We start from the raw sequence: 20,653 nt of genomic DNA on the forward strand, positions 1-20,653 counted from the left end.
AACCCGTCTGAGGAACCTGCTTTGGAGGACAGCAGACAAAGACAGTACTTCACAACTCCCAGAAGGGTAAGGAGGGGACAGAGAGACGAAGAACATGAAACAAAAAACATGAGTTACCACACCCCAGCAGTAGCTGGGAAGGGCTCCCCTCCTTCACCCTCAAGATATTAAGCTGGGGGAAAAAAAACTGGTTCAACGCAGCTGACTAAGAGGCAAACAGACATGTTCCACCCTGTCAGCTGTTACAAGGGAAAAGGGAGGGGGTGTCAGGGGGGTTTTCTTCAATGAATTCTGTCAGCAGAACCCACTTAGAATCTTGGCTCTGACCAGACCAAAACATAGGAAAACAGATTGAAATACTCCCCCTGGAAAGGTGCACTGAGCACCATCTACTGACTGGTCTGGAAATTGTGTAGACAAAAAATGCTTTTGTTCTCTCTGTACCCTATTTCCTGGGGAAAACATCTGTGCCCTATTAGCAAGTCTCTGGCATGATTTTGATAACCTGAGCTGAGAAATTTTAAAGACTTAGAATAAGTTGAACCAAATATCAAATAAGAGCTGTGAATAAAAAACACTAGGCAAGAGAGAGAAATTGGCCATCAAAGTAAATTTGCCAACATATTCAGATACCTAGACATCAACAAAAAATTACAAGCCACACTAGGAAACAGGAAAAGATGGTCCAGCCAAAAGAACAAACAAAATATCCTGAAGAGATATAGGATTTAAGACAATCAATGATAATCACACAACTTTCCTGAATCAATTCAAAGACTTGAAGGAAAATATGACTAAAGTGATAAAGGATATTAAGAAGACACTGAGTGAGCACAGAGAACAATTTGAAAGCCTGCAAAGAAAATAAGAGTGATTATGGGAATGAAAGACATGATGGATGAGATTAAAATACATTAGAGGCATATAAGAGCAGATTTGAACTGCTTGAAGACAGAATTAGTGATTTCAGAGACAGAACATATGAACAAGAAAAGACAGGAGAACAGAAAGAAAAGAATGGAAAACATGGAACAGGGTCTCAAGGAATTGAAAGACAACACAAAATGCACAAAAATACACATTATCAGTGTCCCAGAAGGAGAAGAAAATGGAAAAGGGGCGAAAGAATATTTGAGGAAATAATGGCCCAAAACTTCCCAACGCTTATGAAAGACCTAAATATTACTATCCAAGAAGGACAATGCCCCACAAACATATAAAGCCAAATATAACTACCCCAAGATACCTATTATTCAGAATGACAAATATCAGAAATAAAGAGAAGATTCTGAAAGCAGCAAGAGAAAAGCAAAGCATCACATACAAGAGAAACTCATTAAGATTAAGTCCTGGCGGCGGACTTGGCCCAGTGGTTAAGGCATCCGCCTACCACATGGGAGGTCCATGGTTCAAACCCAGGGCCTCCTTGACCCATGTGGAGCTGGCCCACGCACAGTGGTGATGTGTGCAAGGAGTGCCCTGCCATGCAGGGGTGTCCCCCGCGTTGGGGAGCCCCATGCGCAAAGAGTGCACCCCATAAGGAGAGCCGCCCAGCGCAGATAGATTGACCAATGGAACCAAATCTAGAACTCAGAAATAAACCCTCACATATATCGTTAAGTGGTTTTTCACAAGGCTATTAAGCCCACCCAGCTGGGCCAGAACAATCTATTCAACAAATGGTGCTGAGAGAACTGCATATCCATATCCAAAAGAAAGAAAGAAAACCCTATCTCACACTTTATACAAAAATTAACTCAAAATGGGTCAAGAACCTAAATAAAAGATGACATCCATAAAATTCCTTAAAGAACATGTAGGAAACCATCTTCAAGATTTTGTTGTAGGTGATAAGTTTCTTAAACCTTATACCCAAAGTACAAGCAATAAAAGAAAAAAGCGATAAATGGAATCTCCTCAAAAGACTTTGTCAAAGGGTTGAAAAGGCAGCTGACTCAATGGAAGAAAATATTTAAAAATCACATATCCGTAAAGGGTTTAATATTCATGATATATGAAGAGATCATACAACTCAACAATAGAAAGACCAACTACCAGTTTAAAACATGGCAAAAAAAAAAAAAGAAAGAAAAAGTGTTCAACATTGCTAGTGATTAGGAAAATGCAAATCAAAACTATAATGCAATATCATTTCACATCTATTAGGTCACTATTAAAAAGTCAGAAAATCGTAAATGTTGGAGAGGATGTGGAGAGATAGGAACACTCATTCACTGTTACTGGGAATATAAAATGGTACAGCCACTGTGGAGGACTGTTTGGCAGTTCCTAACAAAGCTGAATACAGATTTGCCATGTGACCTGGCCATACCAATCCTAGGTATTATACCAAGAAGAATTGAGAGCAGTGATACAAAACAGACATCTGCACACCGATTTTCATAGCAGTATTAGTCATGATTGCCAAGAGACAGAAACAACCCAGGTGTTCATCAAGTGATGAACGGATAAACTGTGGTGTATACATATGTTGGAAGATTATAGCAGTAAGAAGAAATGAAGTCATGAAGCATAAGACAACATGTTATGTTGAGTGAACACTATGTTGAGTGAAGCAAGCCAGACACAAAAGGACAAGCACTGTATTATTGTGCTATTATGAACTAAATATATTATATAACCCACAGAATTAATAATTAGAATATACAGGTCACCAGAAAATAGGAGGTTAGAGAATGGAAAGGTGATGGTTAATCTGTGAAGAATTGGTTAAAATGTTGTTTGTAAAAATCTTTAGAAATGGAACTGGTGAGAGCACATCATAGTGTTTGTGACCAGCAGAGCTATTGTATGGGTGTAACAGTGGTTGAAAGGAAAGTCATTTGTATTACTAGAAGAAAATCTAAAAAATTAATTTGGGACTGTTTAACACAGTGAAAACTCATGTAAAATACAAATATGGGTGATATTGTATATATATGACTGTTTTTACAAAATATAAATACAAATAAACTAAAGAAAAGAAAGAATAGCAGGGGAAGCATAGGGAGATTGAAAAGTGAAAAGTTCTGTTTGGTTGGTTGGTTGGTTAGTTTTTATTATTATTATTATTATTACTGGAATAATGAAAATGCTTTAAAAATGACTGAAGTGATGAATGCACAATTATGTGATTATACCAAATACCACTGATTGTACACTTTGGATAGATTTATGCTTTATTAATATGTATTGATTAAATTGATTTGTTAAAAAAATGGGATATGTCTTTTAATATGGTTTAACTTTATTTGATTAAACATTGTTTTTCAATTATCTAAGAAAAAGAAAATCCAGTGTATGTCCAAGTGTCCTGTAACTAAACTATCATCTCAAGTTTTCACAGTTTTTATAAGCCATATATCAAAGTGGTGATGTGTACAAACATACACATCATGTTTGGTCTTAAAGCAGTTCTCTGTACCCAAGAGAAGCCAGAACAGATTACTCTGTTACCTTACAGTAACTTCTTAACCTTCTGAAAATTTAAAACGATTGCAGTTTATTTAATAGTGTGCTTACATAAACTTACATATCAAGTAAGTTCCTAGGGTAATCAGGGAAATTACTTACGGTCCTTCAAGGAAAAGTTTGGCAGACATAGGACATAGGAAGGTGTACACCTATACAACTTTCATTCTGTGAAGATATCGTCAGAGAATTTAAAAATTTTATGGTGTGTTGTATTTGAAAAAGTTTGAGAACCACTATTCTAAAATACTAATCTTCTCATGTTGCTCTACTGTTTAAGAAAAAAGAATGGAACCTCACTGCTACAAGATGAAAATGGTTTGCATGGCATAGTAGAGCTTCAACAGGCCCAATGGACCTTATTACTTTAGTTCTAGCTACTTTTCTCCAACTTATGTTCAAGCCACTGAACTTATTAAGACCACAACATCCGATCAACAGCTTTGTGGCTTTGAAAATCTTGTTCTCCTTGCCTCAAACCTTAACTTTATCTACCTCGAACTCACAGGAATCCTTCAAGACCTCATCTCAATACGAACTCCTTTGTATAATTTAACAATATTTCCAGACGAGTCTTTGCTGATTAACTGACTGAATTATTACATATTGTACATGTTTATCTCTATAAACATTTAGAGAATTTTGGCATACAATAGTAAAGTATACATTATTGCTTACTGAAAAAAACTGGAGTATTAATTGCTTTTGCCTTCAAAAATGAAATTCTAAATGCTTTAATCATATTTCATTTAAGGCAAAAAGATAGAAAAGAAAAAAACGTGAATTATTTAATGTAAAGAACAGTAGATTCTTGGTTTTAACTCCAATAAAACCAGAGAGAAGTTGGGGTAACAAAGTCGTCAAAGGGCAATAATTGAATTGATTTGGATCCCATGACTTAGAAAGAAAAGTTCAACATTATACACTGAGGTTTATAGTTTAGATCAGGAGTAGGCAAACTTATCTTGTAAAGAGCTAGATAGAAAATTTTCTGGATTGAGGGGGCAAGATGGTGGCTGAGTGAGCTTACCTGATAATATCTCCTACAAAGAAGGGGCTGGGCAGCGTTGGAGGTTCTTCGGGACCAGGCTGTTTCAGGATTTTTGCAGGACAGGAGGTGTCTGGACATCGATTTGGTGGGAAGGTGCTGCAGGGAACACCTCACATTTGCTGGGTTTCCTCATCCTCCACTGCCTCATTTCTATGTGAATAGATTTTGGCTACCTACACTATCCCCTTTTCCCTACATCTTGATATCCTCCATCATCTACTGTCTCTCCTATATTCCACCTCCCTTTCTTTGATCCACAAAGTATCTAACTCTTAATTTCTAATACCTTTGTTTTGTTTTCTGTCTGTTATCCACTCTTGAAACTATTGCCTTTCCTTTCTCTTTCCCTCTCTCACGAAAACAATAGCTTTTTAATTCATACCATATTCCTCCCATATTCAGTCGACTACCTCATTATAGGTACTCTACCTGCTGCTAACACTCTACACAACTTACATGAATCTAACATCCATCCTCCCAGATCTCATACTGTTGCTCTGTTAACATTTATCACCAATACTACTTTACACTTTTTCCTTGCTTACACAATTGCCTTTCCCTGGCCCTAATACTTTCCTTTAAAGTGAACTCAACCAGCAATAAGAAATTAGAATAAGAAGAACAAAGTGACAAAGAGAAGATATAACACTTATGCAAAAACAACAGCTAATTAATCTCCAAGACTAGAAAAAGAAGCTAAGGAACTGATAAAACCCATCAAGATAAAATGATGACCAGACAGCAACAAAAATCTACAAACCAAACCAGTAATCAGGAAAACATGGGCTGAATCCAATGAACAAACTAAAAACCAGGAAGGGGAGCAGAACTTCACACAAGTAATGAAAGATCTCAGAACATTTATCACCGACAAATTTAATGAAGTAAAGGAAGAGGTTAACAACATGAAGACAACACTTGGAGGGGAAATTGCAGACATACGCAAAAAGATAACAGATATGATGGGAATGAACACCACAGTTCAAGAAATCAAAAATACACTTGCAGCAAATATCAGCAGACTAGAAGAGGCAGAGCAGAGAATTAATGATGTGGAAGACAGTACATCGGAAATCAAAGAGATAGTAGAATTGGTCGATAAAAAGATAGAATATATCCAGCTAGGACTTAGGGACCTGAATGATAATGCAAAATGCTCAAACATATGTATTATAGGCATTCCAGAAGGAGAAGAGAAGGGAAAGGGGTCAGAAGGAGTGTTGCAGGAAATAATGGCTGAAAACTTCCCAAATCTACTGAAAGAGACAGATGTACATATCCAAGAAGCACAGCACACCCCAATCGTCATAAACCCCAACAGGCCCACCCCAAGACATATACTTGTCAAATTATCCAACGCTCAAGACAAAGAGAAAATTCTAAAAGCAGTAAGAGAAAAGAAAACCATCACATACAAGGGAAACTCCATAAGATTAAGTGCTGATTTCTCATCTGAAACCATGGAGGCAAGAAGGCAGTGGTATGATATAGCCAAGGTACTAAAGGAAAAAAATTTCCAACCAAGAATACTCTATCCAGCTAAACTAGCATTCAAAAATGATGGAGAGTTCAAAATATTCACAGATAAACAGAAACTGAAAGAGTATGCCAACAAGAAACCTCCCCTTCAAGAAATTCTAAAGGGAGTTCTGCAGGAAGAAAGGAAAAAACAGGACAGGCAGAGTTGGAGGAGAGTGTAAGAGCAACAAAAAAGACAAAAGAGAAGGGGAAAAAAAAAGCAAACAAAATATGACAAACACAACTCCAATCAAAATATGGTTAACACAAATAATTCCTTGAAAGTGATAACACTGAATGTTAACGGATTAAACTCACCTATCAAAATTCAGACTGGGACATTGGATAAGGAAATATGACCCATCTATATGTTGTCTACAAGAGACATATCTTAGACCCAGAGACTCATGGAAGTTGAAAGTGAATGGCTGGAAAACAATCATACAAGCAAACAATAACCAAAAAAAGGCAGGAGTAGCTATATTAATATCAGACAAAATAGAATTTAAATGCAAAACAATTGTGAGAGACAAAGAAGGATACTACATTTTAGTGAAAGGGACAATCTGTCAAGAAGATCGAACAATCATAAATATTTATGCTCCTAACAAGGGCGCCTCTCAATACATGAGGCAAATGCTGGAAAAACTAAGTGAAAGAATAGATGCATCTACAATTATAGTGGGGGATTTTAATACACCACTATCAACTCTTGACAGAACATCTCAAAAGAGAATCACTAAAGAAACAAAACATTTGAACAGTATATTAGAGGAGCTGGATCTAATAGACATATATAGATCATTACACCCAAACACAGCAGGATATACATTTCTCTCAAGCGCACGTGGATCATTCTCCAAGACAGACCATATGCTAGGCCACAAAGAAAGGATTAATGAATTCAGAAAGATCGAAATCATACAAAATAATATCTTTGACCACAGTGGAGTGAAGCTGGAAATTTGCAAGGGCCAGAGGCTCAGATTTCACGCCACAATGTGGAAATTAAACAGCACACTCTTAGAAAAACAGTGGGTCAAAGAGGAAATCTCAAAAGAAATCAATGACTACCTTGAAACAAATGATAATAATAACACAATATACCAAAATTTATGGGATGCAGTAAAAGCAGTACTGAGAGGGAAAGTTATAGCCATAAATTCATATATCAAAAAAGAAGAAAGAGCAAAAATTGAAGAACTAACTGCACATTTGGAGGAATTAGAAAAAAAACAACAAAGTAACCCAACAGGAAGAAGAAGGAAGGAAATAACAAAGATAAGAGCAGAACTAAATGAAATAGAAGATAAGAAAGCACTTGAAAAGATAAACAAGACCAAGAGCTGGTTTTTTGAGACAATCAACAAAATGGAAAAACCTTTAGCGAGACTAACAAAGAAAAAAAGAGAGAAGATGCAAATACACAAAATAAGAAATGAGAAAGGCAATATCACCACTGACCCCACAAAAATAAAGACTATCATAAGAGGATACTTTGAAAAACTATATTCCAACAAAAATGACAATTCAGAGGAAATGGACAAATTCCTAGGAACACATAAGCAGCCCATATTGACAAAGGAAGAAATTGATGATCTTAACAAACCAATCGCAAGTAAAGAGATAGAATCAGTCATTAAAAACTTCCCAACTCAGAAGAGCCCAGGGCCAGACGGCTTCACAGGTGAATTCTACAAAACATTCTGGAAAGAACTTACACCAATCCTGCTGAAACTATTCCAAAAAATCGAAACAGAAGGAACATTGCCTAACTCCTTCTATGATGCCAACATTACCTAGTACCAAAGCCAAACAAAGACACCACAAGAAAGGAAAATTACAGATCAATTTCTCTAATGAACCTAGATGCAAAAATACTTAACAAAATACTTGCTAACCGTATTCAACAACACATTAAACGAATTATACACCACGACCAAGTGGGATTTATTCCAGGTATGCAAGGATGGTTCAACATAAGAAAATCAATCAATGTAATACACGATATAAACAGATTGAAGGAAAAAAATCACATGATTATATCTATAGATGCAGAAAAAGCATTTGACAAAATACAGCACCCTTTCTTGATAAAAACACTCCAAAAGATCGAAATACAAGGAAATTTTTTGAACACGATAAAGAGTATATATGAAATACCTACAGCCAACATTGTTTACAAAGGAGAAATCCTAAAATCCTTCCCTCTAAACTCAGGAACAACACAAGGATGCCCATTGTCTCCCCTTCTATTTAACATTGTCTTAGAAGTACTTGCTCGAGCACTGAGGCAAGAACCAGATATAAAAGGCATTCAAATTGGAAAGGAAGAAGTCAAAATTTCATTATTTGCAGACAACATGATCCTATACATAGAAAACCCTGAGAGATCTACAACAAAGCTTCTAGAACTCATAAATGAGTTTAGTAAAGTCACAGCTTATAAGATCAATGCACAAAAATCAGTAGCATTTCTGAACACCAATAATGAGGAAGATCAGGAGGAAATCAAGAAACAAATACCATTCACAAAAGTAAATTAAAAAATCAAATATTTAGGAATGAATTTAACTAAAGATGTAAAAAACTTACACACTGAGAACTATACAAGACTGTTCAAGGAAATCAAAGAAGACCTACATAAATGGAAGAATATTCCTTGTTCATGGATAGGAAGACTAAATATTATTAAGATGTCTATCCTACCAAAACTGATCTACACATTCAATGCAATCCCAATAAAAATCAACACAGCCTTCTTTAAGGAACTAGAAAAACTAACTATGAAATTTATTTGGAAAGGAAAGAGGCCCCGAATAGCCAAAGACATATTGAAAAAGAAAAACGAAATTGGAGGAATCACACTACCTGACTTCAAAACATATTACAAAGCTACAGTACTGAAAACAGCATGGTATTGGCATAAGGAGAGACACACAGACCAATGGAATCGAATTGAAAGTTCTGATATAGAACCTCATATATATATAGCCATATAATATTCGATAAAGCCACCAAACCCTCTCAACTGGGAGAGAATGGCCTATTCAACAAATGGTGCCTGGAGAACTGGATATCCATATGTAGAAGAATGAAGAGGATTACCATCTCACATCTTATACAAAGATCAACTCAAGATGGATCAAAGACCTAAATATAAGAGCCAAGACCATAAAGACCTTGGAAAGCAGTGTAGGGAAACATCTACAGGACCTTGTAATAGGAAATGGCTTCATGAATATCACACCAAAAGCACGAGCAGCAAAAGAATAGATAAATGGGACCTCCTCAAAATTAAAGCCTTCTGCACCTCAAAGGAGTTTGTCAAGAAAGTAAAAAGGGAACCCACACAATGGAAGAAAATATTTGGCAACCATATATCTGATAAGAGACTTATAACTTGCATATATAAAGAACTCATATATCTTGAAAATAAAAAGATAAACAACCCATTTAAAAAATGGGAAAAAGATTTAAACAGACACTTCTCCAAAGAAGAAATACAACTGGCTAAAAGGCACATGAAAAAATGCTCCAAATCTCTAGCTATCAGGGAAATGCAAATCAAAACTACAATAAGATACCATCTTACTTCCATAAGATTGGCAGCTATGAAAAAAACAGAAGAATACAAATGCTGGAGAGGATGTGAAGAAAGGGGAACACTCATTCACTGCTGGTGGGAATGCAGAAGGATGCAACCATTCTGGAGGACAGTTTGGCGGTTTCTAAAAAACTAACCATAGATTTGCCATATGACCCAGCAATACCACTGCTGGGTATATACCCAGCAGAACTGAAAACAAGGACACAAACCGATATATGTACACCAATGTTCATAGCAGCATTGTTCACTATCGCCAAAAGTTGGAATCAACCCAAATGCCCATCAACAGATGAGTGGATCAATAAAATGTGGTATATACATACAATGGAATACTACTCGGCTGAAGAACAAATACACTACAAACACACATGATAACGTGGATGAATCTTGAGAACCTTATGTTGAGTGAAGCAACCCAGGCATTGAAGGACAAATACTACATGACCTCAATGATATGAAATAAGCAAGCTGCCTCAGAGCTAGAGACTGGAAGATAGGCTTACAGGAAATCGGGGGGTAGAGGAAGGATGTGAGCCGACGTCTGCAGGGGTGGAATCTATGATGAGCTGGCAGTAAGTATGAGCACAAAGAAGAGATAAAATGGGGGCAAGGGGTTGCCTTTGGGTGGGGCTTTGCGGGTCTGAGGGGGGCTGGGGATGGGCGGATGGGTAATATTGTCCAAAAAATTGGGGGGAGGGAGGGGCAACATACGAACATAGGAGAGTGTCAGGTGTTGGTAGAGAGTAAAATGCTGAGAAAATCGTATCAAAATATAACTAGGAGGGTTACCTGTTTAGGATGCTTGGAGGGGATGGTATGACACAGGACGGACTCCTGGGGAATGCCTGAATGCTCATTTTACAAGGGTGGGTTGTACCATTGGGTAGAGACCCAAGTAGTGAGAGTGGGGGTGGACCCATATCCTGGGGAGGACTAATGCCATCAAATAGAGGGAACTGTATCTCTTGAGAGAAAGGGTGGCCCCCAGGGCATTAGGGCAGTTGAGCAAGTCAGGCCCTGAACACTGTTGCAAGTATCTCTGGACGTGGCTCCTCGGGAAATGGAGATTGGCTGTCGCTGTGGGCCCCAAAGGGAGGGGAAAATGGATGTTGAATGGATGGAACCAAGGTAAATGTGGAGGTAAGAGAGGAGTTTTGCGAGAGTACACAAGGATGGATATAAAACATGTAATATTACACCAAAAACATATAGGGTGCGACAGACTAATAATGTAAACTATAATGTAAAACATAGGATAACTAAAAATTTAGAAAACTGTATATCCTAAAGTATGGGCCACAATATAAGCACAGATGTCACCTTGTTTGAAAGTTATTGTCTCAGAGTCTGTACATCAGTTTAAGTAAATATGATATGAATAGGTTATAAGATTATTGCTGTGGAAGGGAAAAGGTTTTATGGTGGATGTGTGGGAGTACTGTATATCGTATATATGAATTACTGTGATCTAAGGCTCTTGAGAAGAGAAGCTCAATAATTAGGAAAAAAGAAAAGAAAAAGATAGGATGTAGAATTTTTCCAAATCAATACGTATTCTAGATCTAACCTTTAAACTCATCACTATATTCCATTTTACTAGTAAGGGAACCTGACATTATATTGGGCTTCACTTTTCAGGAAGTTTTGGATCATAGAGTGGGTCAACAATGGCGGCGGAGGAATACTGGTATGGGATGTTATTGACAGGCGATATATGGTTGACGGGGAGTTATACAGGGCATATGTCCAGGGTGCATATGGTAATGTTTGGATATACTCATAGTGGAAACAAGTAAAAACAACAGCTGGGGGGGGGGGTACTGGGTTCCTAGCCAGGAGTGCTCTGTCGTGGTCCCTTGGGGAGCAGCGGCAGTCCCCCAGGTGCAACGGTAAGAACCAGGAAGGAATGAGGGTCCAACAGTGAGCCCCTGATACTAATCTCTATGCTTGTGAGCCTATACGCCTGAAATAAGAACAAGGCCTAGAGCAGCACTGTGCCTGGGAGTTTCCTCCTGACAGCCTTCATGTTACTCAAATGTGGCCAGTCTTGAAGCCAAACTCAGCATGTAGATGCAGTGCATTCCCCCCAGTGTGGGACAGCACCCAGGGATGAGCCTCCCTGGTTACAAGGGATCACTACCAAATACCAGCTGATGATGCAACTAGAAAATGACCTTGAATTAAAGGTTCAACGCAGACCAGCAGAATATCCCTGTCAACATATAATAACAGGAGTTTAAAATGCTGTTTGACCTAATGTAAGGGGAAAATGGAAAGGAGAAATGAGTTTATATGGCTATGAGTCTCTAAAAAAGAGTCTGGAGGTTGTCAGAAGGATTGCCCTTATGCACACCTGAGCAGAGTCTCAGAGACAGATAAAGTAGATACAACCCCAGGTATTGGTTCTTTTGAGGGCTAAAGAGACCCACGGGTTCTATGGTCATGGCAGATGGGGTTCACTGCCATGTCAGTTGGCCCTTCTCTGGAGCTGGTGTTTCTGTGTGATGGAACTGGACTCAGATGCGATCTCTTTTCACAAGACTTTCATGCTACTTTACTGGAATTGTAGTTGGTGCTGGGGTTTAAGATATATCTAGGGGATTTGAATCTCTGGACTGACAATATGATAGCCATGCCCTGAACCTCAACAGACTTCAACTCCTACACTCTGATTTATTGAACTTAACCCCACTCAGCTAACATTGAGTTGAAGAATGTCAGCCACCACACCATGGAGCCTAGAGTACCTACAACTGAAAGCAGGAGGACTGCATCTAGTATCCATGTGGAATCTAAGCCCCCTCTTGACATAGAAGTGCAATGGACAAAACCAATCCAATGTCCACAGAGAAAATGTGGCATTGGTGTGGGAAAAGTGGCCATAGTGGCTGCTGGGTGCAGAGAATGGGAAGAAGAGATGAGATGTGGAGGCATTTTCGGGACTTGGAGTTGTCCTGGGTGGTGCTTCACGGACAATTACGGGACATTGTAGATCCCCCCCCAGGGCCCACTGGATGGAACATGGGAGAGTATGGGCTATGATGTGGACCATTGACCATGAGGTGCAGCGATGCCCAGAGATGTACTTACCAAATGCAATGGATGTGTCATGATGATGGGAGAGAGTGGGGGGTGGGGCAGTGGGGCTGAATGGGACTTCATATTTTTTGAATGTAATATTATTTTAAAAATGAAAAAAAAAAGAGCTAGATAATAAATATTTTAGGCTTTGTGATTCAAGAGGCAAAACAGAGTTATGACTGTGTCATTGTAATTTTATAGTACACAGAGCAGCAGTGCAAAGCAATGAGAGCACCACATTTGTGTGTTATAGTTAATGACTCTGCTGTTGCAGCACAGAATCAGTCACTGATAATATGTAAATAAATGAGCATGTCTGTATTCCAATAAAACTTTATTTATTAACAATGAAATCTCAATTTTATATAATTTTAACATGCCACAAAATATTTTTTTCAACTATATAAAAATGTAAAAAATCATTCTTAGCTCATGGATCATACAGAAAATAGACAGTAGGTGAGATGTGTCCCAAGGGCTATACTTTAGAGTGATTTAAATATATTTTTATCTATTAGTACTCTTGAATTACCAGGTTTCCTTTCTGGCATAAATAAATCAGGTCATCTCAAAATTTTATTTAAATCTAAGTTTTGGGAGCAGATATAGCTCAGAGGTTGAGTACCAGCTTCCCACGTACATGGCCCCAGGTTTAATCCCTGGTACCTCCTAAAAAATACTACTACTACTAATAAAGACAAATCTAAATTGTTATTGAATTATTTCATTTTATATTTTCGCATGGAAGCAATTATTTACATTTGCAGTCATTTTAACTAGATTTAACATAATTACTTAGAGTCACCTCGATATAGTATTCTAGGAATCTAGGCCATATCATCAGGTTTCTTACAGCATTGCTTTTGTGTTCATGCTGCATCACCTTTCAGTCAGTTGCTGTATGTCAGAGTTTCCCTCCTCCCCCTAAAGTAACAATACAGTAATTTAGAGTCCCTTTATATATATAATAGTGGCTTTCTATTGCTATCATATAAGAAACACAAACTGCATGAAAATTATAAAACTAAACTAAACTAAAAATGTCACACTTTTGTCTTCTGGCACTTAGTATTGTAGAATAGAAGTCTGAGAACAGCGCTATTTCCTGATAGTAATTTGCTTTTTATTCTTTCTTTCAAAATACATGAAGTTTTTTTTATCATTATAATTTGAAAATTCAGTGACATGTCTCCTTTTGTTGTCATGTCTTACAAAGAAGAAGTCTTCTCATCTACATTCATAGGTCTCTTTCAGTATAGAAAAATTTTATTCTGGTATCTATTACTTTTCTTTCAAATGTTCCATTCTCTTCAGGAACAATATTCTGGTTTCTTCTCCCAGAAATTTCAAATATCCATATGGAGGACTTCATTCTTTGTCTTCCATATATCATCTTCTCATGATTTTAAATTTTTAGCTAGAAAAGCCACACTGATAAAACTTTCTACAAAAAATCAATTCTGTTCTACTGCCTCAAATATGGATTTTAAATCTGCTATTGTGGTAAGCAGAATAATGCCCCCTCCCCCCACCACAAGATGTTCAAATCCTAATTTCCAGAAACCGTGAATATGTCTCCTTATGTGGCAAAAGAGACTTTGCAGATGTAATTAAGTAAAGAACCTTGAGATGGAGATTATCCAATATTATCCAGGTGGGCTTTTAAAAGCAGATAATCTTTCCCAGCTGTGGTCAGAGGGAGCTATGACTACAGAAGAACTGTCAGAGATGCAATGTTGTTGGCTTGAAGATGACGGAAGGGGGGCCATAAGCAATGAATGTGGGTGGTCTCTAGAAGCTGAAAAAGGCAAGGGACAGATATTTTCTAGAGCCTCCAGAAAGGAAAGCAGTCCAGTCCTACCTACACCATGATTTTAGCTAGTGACACCCATGTCACACTTCTGTACTACAAAACTGAAAAATTATAAATTTGCATTGCTTTAAGCCACTAAATTTGTGGTACTTTGATCAGCAGAATTAGAAAACTAATGCAGCTCACATACTTTTAGTTTGCCTTCTTTTTGTATTACCTTATTATCTTCTTACTGTCACAGTATCACTGTCCCTTTAATATAGAATTTGACTCCTTTCCATAGATGCCATATATTTTTGTGTTAGATGTCAAAGAATTTCCTGAAATGTTCTTCCTTAGCTGAATCTTCTTGGAAATTCACAGGTATGCCTCTGAATCTTCTGTTAGTTTCCTTTTCCTTAGTTTTATGGATTTTTTCCACTTTATTCATTTTCATATGCTAAATTTATTCAGATATATGTTGGCACCAAAAGAGATCTTTAAGAGTCCAGTATTTTCCAAATAGCTGTGTGTTATGACTGAGAGGGTGGAGTGAGGAGGACAAGTAATAGAAGGAGAGGAAACAGATAATAGATCTCTATGAGAGAATCAGAAACTTGAGGTATTTTTTTAATTATACCTTCCCATCCTGAAATATATACGGCGGTACTGAGTCACTATGAAAAGTAGAAATATAATGCTCAAGCTTACTGTTCAGAAAATTGGTGGAGAACCATAATATTCAACTCTTTCTTATACAGATAAGGAAATTCACATCTAGAAATGTTATATAACTCAACAAATGATATATCTACTGCTGTAGCCAAGTCAAAAACTTTCAGTCTAGTGTACCTTCCTCTCTCCCCCAATCTGTAATCCACAATTAAGACTTTGCTACAACCTATATCCTGCAATATTTGAATAGTATTTTATTATTCAAATCATGTAAAATTAATGTTTTTGGATTAAACCATCTTCCTTTCATCTTTGCCAAAATTTGAAGTTATTCCATCTAATTGGTTTGCTATTTTTGCAACTATTACACTACATAACACTATTATAGAAGAACTAAGCTACTTTATTCCTGCTATCATTCTCCATGTCAGTGGCTTGAAAACCAGCCAATTTACAAGTCTCTCATTTATGGAACTGTCTTCAACTTCTGACTCAACAAGATTCTCCTAAATCTCTGACTACAGAGTATTTATCTTTTTATTGTTGTTAACATTTCAAAAATCAATAAGTAAGCTTAGAGAGCATCTTTTTCATGAAAATATATACCTATTTCATTCTACTATTGCAAAAATACTTAACATTTATATCATATAAGAAAAGATCAAATGTATGTAATAAGGTATGAAAAAGATTTAGCTCCAGGACTACATGATCTTTACATGTTCAGTAAGAAACATCTCAAGGATATCAAATACAATAAAATATGTCACTACTTCATATTAATATCATTTTAGTCATTCTGGTACAACATCAAAGAGACTGTATTCTACATGGCAGTGTTTCAAGACCTTCACACCCAAACCACGGATAACAAACACATGAATAAAGATTAATAAAATTAGGGAGAAATCTCCTTTCTGCTCCAGCCTCATGTTTCCATGGGGAGGAACTTCCACTGGAGCAATAGTTTGCAATGGGGATACTTTGGCATTGGAGCAGGGAAGAAAATCCTTCATTGAGCAGGCAGACCCCTACATTACACAATATTTACCATCCATCAACTTCAGGGTCCCAAAAGCCGGTAACACTTCTTCTAACATTGTTAAGATTTAAATTGCATCTATATATTTCAAACAGTCTAGAGGTATCACCCAGAATTGAAAATGAGCACTATATTAACAATCCTAGCCTCAGACCCCACCCCTTAGTCACAATTTCCCAAAGGAAAGTTATTAGATGAATGGCTGATAGCCACTCCTGCCCATTACTCCAATAGGTAGATTACAAACCTGTAAGCACTAGAGGTTTGTCTTCTTTTGCCTTCCTCTCTGCCCTGAAGTATGCACAACAGTAATTCTGGGTGTGTCTGTTCTGCAAACTCAAACTTTATCTCTGCTGCACTGAAGTAAGTCCAGGCTCTGGGAATGGGAGTGAGGAATGAATGGAGCAAGAAGAATGAGTACTCATTTTTGGCGCCCCATCCCCAATCAGCTCAATTAGTAACAAAGATGATATTTCAAACTCCACATATCTGTTTACAAATTGAGGGGGCAAAGGAAAGGGCCCTTATCTGCTGAACCCTTAAAATTCTCAACAGTAAGATGTTATAAGCATAATACTGAGGGTAAAATTGCAACACTCACCCACACACATACACATCTGCAAAATGTTAACCCAGCCACACTATCACTTCTTTTAGGTAGAAGCCAAAAGACTTCACATTTCTAAAATAAACAAACATACCAGTTTATCATTTTGCCTTAACCACTTCAGTTAACTCAGAATAATGTGCTTTTTTTTTAAACTATGTAAATTTACCTACCCCTCTAATCCAGTCAGCTCTTTTCTAGGTCCACTACCGGAAATGAAGAAAGTTAAGAAAGAATAGGCAAGTACTAAACTGTTTCAGTAAAATTATAAGTGTTAGAGAAATAGGTACTCTTATATACTCTATTTTTTTTTTAAGAGAAGTTGTGGAGTTTACAAAACAATCATGCACACCATACAGGATTCCCATACAAAGCCCCAAAAGCAACACCTTACATTGTTCTGACATATTTGTTACAAATGATGAAAGAACACTGTCATAATACTACTGCTAACTATAGTCCATAGCTTATATTTGTTGTATTTTCCCCACAAACCACCCTATTAACACCATGTATTATTACTGTATATTTGTTATAGTTCCTGAAAGAATGTTCCCATTATTTGTACTATTAATCACAATCCATCATCCACCATGAGGTTCACTGTGTTACAAAGTCCCCTGCCTTATACAATCCAACCAAAGTATATATTCAGTGGTTCTCAATATCATCACGGAGTTGTGCTGTCATCACCTTAGTTCATTTTAGAACGCTTTCATTACTCCAAAAGGAAGAGTCCCATACTCCCTTATATCTCCCACTGTTGACCTTAAGCATTGCTATAGTGCCTTTGCATTTACTGCAAAAATACTACAGAATTACTATTAACTATAGACTATAAGTTATATTAGTTGTATTATTTCTGTATACTCTTTATTAGATAAACAATATATTTTTTCCTCCTCAATTCTTTTCTTATTCAATAAAATCACATTTTATATATCCTATTGATGCCCACTTTTACTGTTTAAATAGATAAAGAAACTTAGACAAAGAAAATATTGGAGTTTAACTATGGCCTTCTATTTGAATACAGAAATCAAGGTCAGGGCCACAGTGGAACTAAGCACAATATTTTTGCTACAGGAAATTCAGATGCTATGAAAGAGCATTCATTTAAACTGAGGAAAAGAATTCTGGGAATAAAAAGATGATATCCCAGTGGCATATACTAAACATAATCAGGAATATGGAGGAAACTGCTTTCCTTTGTCCAAAATGGACTTCGATAGAAGGAAAAGTTTATGTTGGGATTGTTTAACTCAAAAATACTATTTAACATTTTCCCAAAACATTTGACAATCGTTTCTCTTTTCACATGCTTACATATAAGATCATGCTTTAAAAGACTATGATCAGGACAACCAGCAAGATAGCGGCAGAGTTAAGGAGCTCCTAGAGTCGGCTCCTGCTACATGGCAGTAAGTAAATACCCAGAGTTCTCAGGAGCTGGCTGAAGCATCTGTTTGGGGGATCCAGGAGACCAGAAGAGCATCTGGCAACATCCTTGAAGGAGTGGAAGGAGGAGACTGCGCATCTGCAGAGAAGATACCTAAGTAAAGCACTCCATGCCATGGAGGCCTGTGCCCATCCTCCATTAAAAGCACAAGCTGCTTCAGGGGCTGTTCCGAGGCTGAAATTGAAAGCCCCACTTCCCAAAAATGGGTGAGGAAGAGACAGTTGGGCACCAACTTCAGCTACTGATAAGTAAATTTGGCAGGCTAAAGTAGAAGCCTAAGAATAGCTAAAGTTTGAGCCTGTTCAAGTCAAAAAGAGGCTGGTAGCTGCCATCTTAACTCTACACCTTGCATGAGGGGAAGCAGGGCAGATTGAAAACCACAGTGCTGGAAGGGACTGGCTTCTTTCCATCCAGATCAGATTGCAGTTCTAGCATAAGCCCAGCCGCACCTCCAGCAGGGAGGAAGCTGGGGGGACCTGCACCAGCCTCTCTGGGAAATTACCAGCCAAGTCGCAGAGGCCAGTGCTTATCCTACTTTGGCAGCTCAAGTGGCCCCAGGAGCTATTCTGTGGCTGGAATTTGAAGCTCCATTTCCAAAAAAAAAGGGGAGGAAGACACAGCTTGGCACCAATTTCAGGTGCTGATTAGTAAATTAGGCTGGCTAAAGTATAACCCTATGAATAGCTAAACTTTGAACCTGTGCAAGTCGGAAAAAAGCCAATAGCTGCCATTTTGACTCTGTCCCCAGCATGAGGGGAAGTGGGCTGAAAAAACATCACAGTGACAGTAGAAACTGGTTTCTTTCACCCAGATCAGCCTGCAGCCCTAGCCGAGGCTTCAGCCCCACCGATGGCTGGTGCAGGGCCCACCAGTCTATCCAGGTAACTGCAGGTACATTTGGCTGACACAGACTGAATAGTCACAAGTCTACCACAGCAACTGCAGACATCTTGGACCCACACTGCATAGACTGCTGCCCACACCTGCAGCTCTATTCCCTCCCCACGGGAGAAATAGGCATGAAGCTTCATCAGTGTCTCTGGGCAACTACAGTCTAAACCTGCACAACTTGGATGCTTCCACACAGCTGTGACTCTGTCCCTACCCATGGCAAAGGAGAAAGTTGGGAGAAGCTTCATTGGTCCCTGGGGCAATGAGGGCAGCTTGAGCCTCCATAGCTTATAGCATCAACTACATCCTTGGCTCCTACTGTACAACCAGCAAGGGAGAAAGGGCAGGAAGACCTAAACTAAAGAGAAAAGCTGCACCCAGAATAAATACTCAAGTAAGACAGATGCCAAGACACCAACAAAAAATTAAAATCCACACCAAGAAACAGGAAGATATGGCCCAATTAAAAGAACAAGATAAGCTTCCAGATGACATAAAGGAGACCAATCAGATGTTCAAACAAATCTCCTTAATAAATTCAGTGAGATGGCTAATGAGATTAAGCATATTAAGAAGACATTGGATGAGCACAAAGAAGAATTTGAAAGCATACTAGAAAAATAGCAGATCTTATGGAAATGAAAGGTGCAATAAATGAAATTTTAAAAATATTGGAATCATACAATAACAGATTTAAGGAGGCAAAAGAAAGAATTGGTGAGCTTGAAGAAATGGCCTCTGAAAGTAAACATACAAAAGAAGAGATGAAGAAAAGAATGGAAAAAATTGAACAAGGTCTCAGGGAATTAATGATAGCAAAACATATATAAATATACATGTCATGGGTGTCCCAGAAAGAGAAGAGAAGGGAAAGGGGGCAGAAGGAATGTTTAAAGAAATAATGGTAGAAAATTTCCCAACCCTATTAAGGACATAGATATCCATGTCCAAGAAGAACAACATACTCCCATCTGAAAAAAATCTGACTAGATCAACTCCAAGAGACATACTTATCAGAATGTCAAATGCCAAAGACAAGAGAGAATTCTGAGAGCAGTGAGAGAAAAGCAATGCATAATATATAAGGGATACCCAATAAGATTAAGTGCTGATTTCTCACCAGAAACCATCAAGGCAAGAAGACGGTGGTCTGATATATTTAAGATACTACAAGAGAAAAACTTCCAGCCAAGAATCTTATATCCAGCAAGACAGTCTTTCAAAAATGAGGGCTAGATGAGAATACTCACAGATAAACAGAAACTGAGAGAATTTCTAAGCAAGAGACCAGATTTTAAGGAAATACTAAAGGGTGTGCTAGAGCCTGAAAAGAAAAGACAGGAGAGATCTGCCAGAGTATAGAAAGAAAATTATATCAATAAAAGTAACAGTCAAAAGAGTGGTGGAAATAAAATATGACAAATAAAACTCAGTCAGGAATAAACCAATGATATAA

General features: G+C 37.7%; 1 protein-coding gene across 4 annotated transcripts in view; it reads right to left on the reverse strand.

Moving 5' to 3' along the window:
* TRIQK (triple QxxK/R motif containing) overlaps positions 1 to 20,653 on the reverse strand; it is a 156,782-nt gene that overhangs the window by 132,559 nt on the left and 3,570 nt on the right. For all 4 annotated transcript variants that reach the window (XR_009180458.2, XM_071207906.1, XM_058275715.1 and 1 more), the window contains exon 2: positions 4,502 to 4,618. Coding sequence is in view for 3 of the 4 variants with exons in the window: in XM_071207906.1 (XP_071064007.1) it covers positions 4,502 to 4,600 (99 nt within the window). In the remaining variant the exon portion in view is untranslated. The remainder of the gene's footprint in view (positions 1 to 4,501; positions 4,619 to 20,653) is intronic.

This window comes from Dasypus novemcinctus, chromosome 14, assembly GCF_030445035.2.
Source record: "Dasypus novemcinctus isolate mDasNov1 chromosome 14, mDasNov1.1.hap2, whole genome shotgun sequence".
NCBI lineage: Eukaryota > Metazoa > Chordata > Mammalia > Cingulata > Dasypodidae > Dasypus > Dasypus novemcinctus.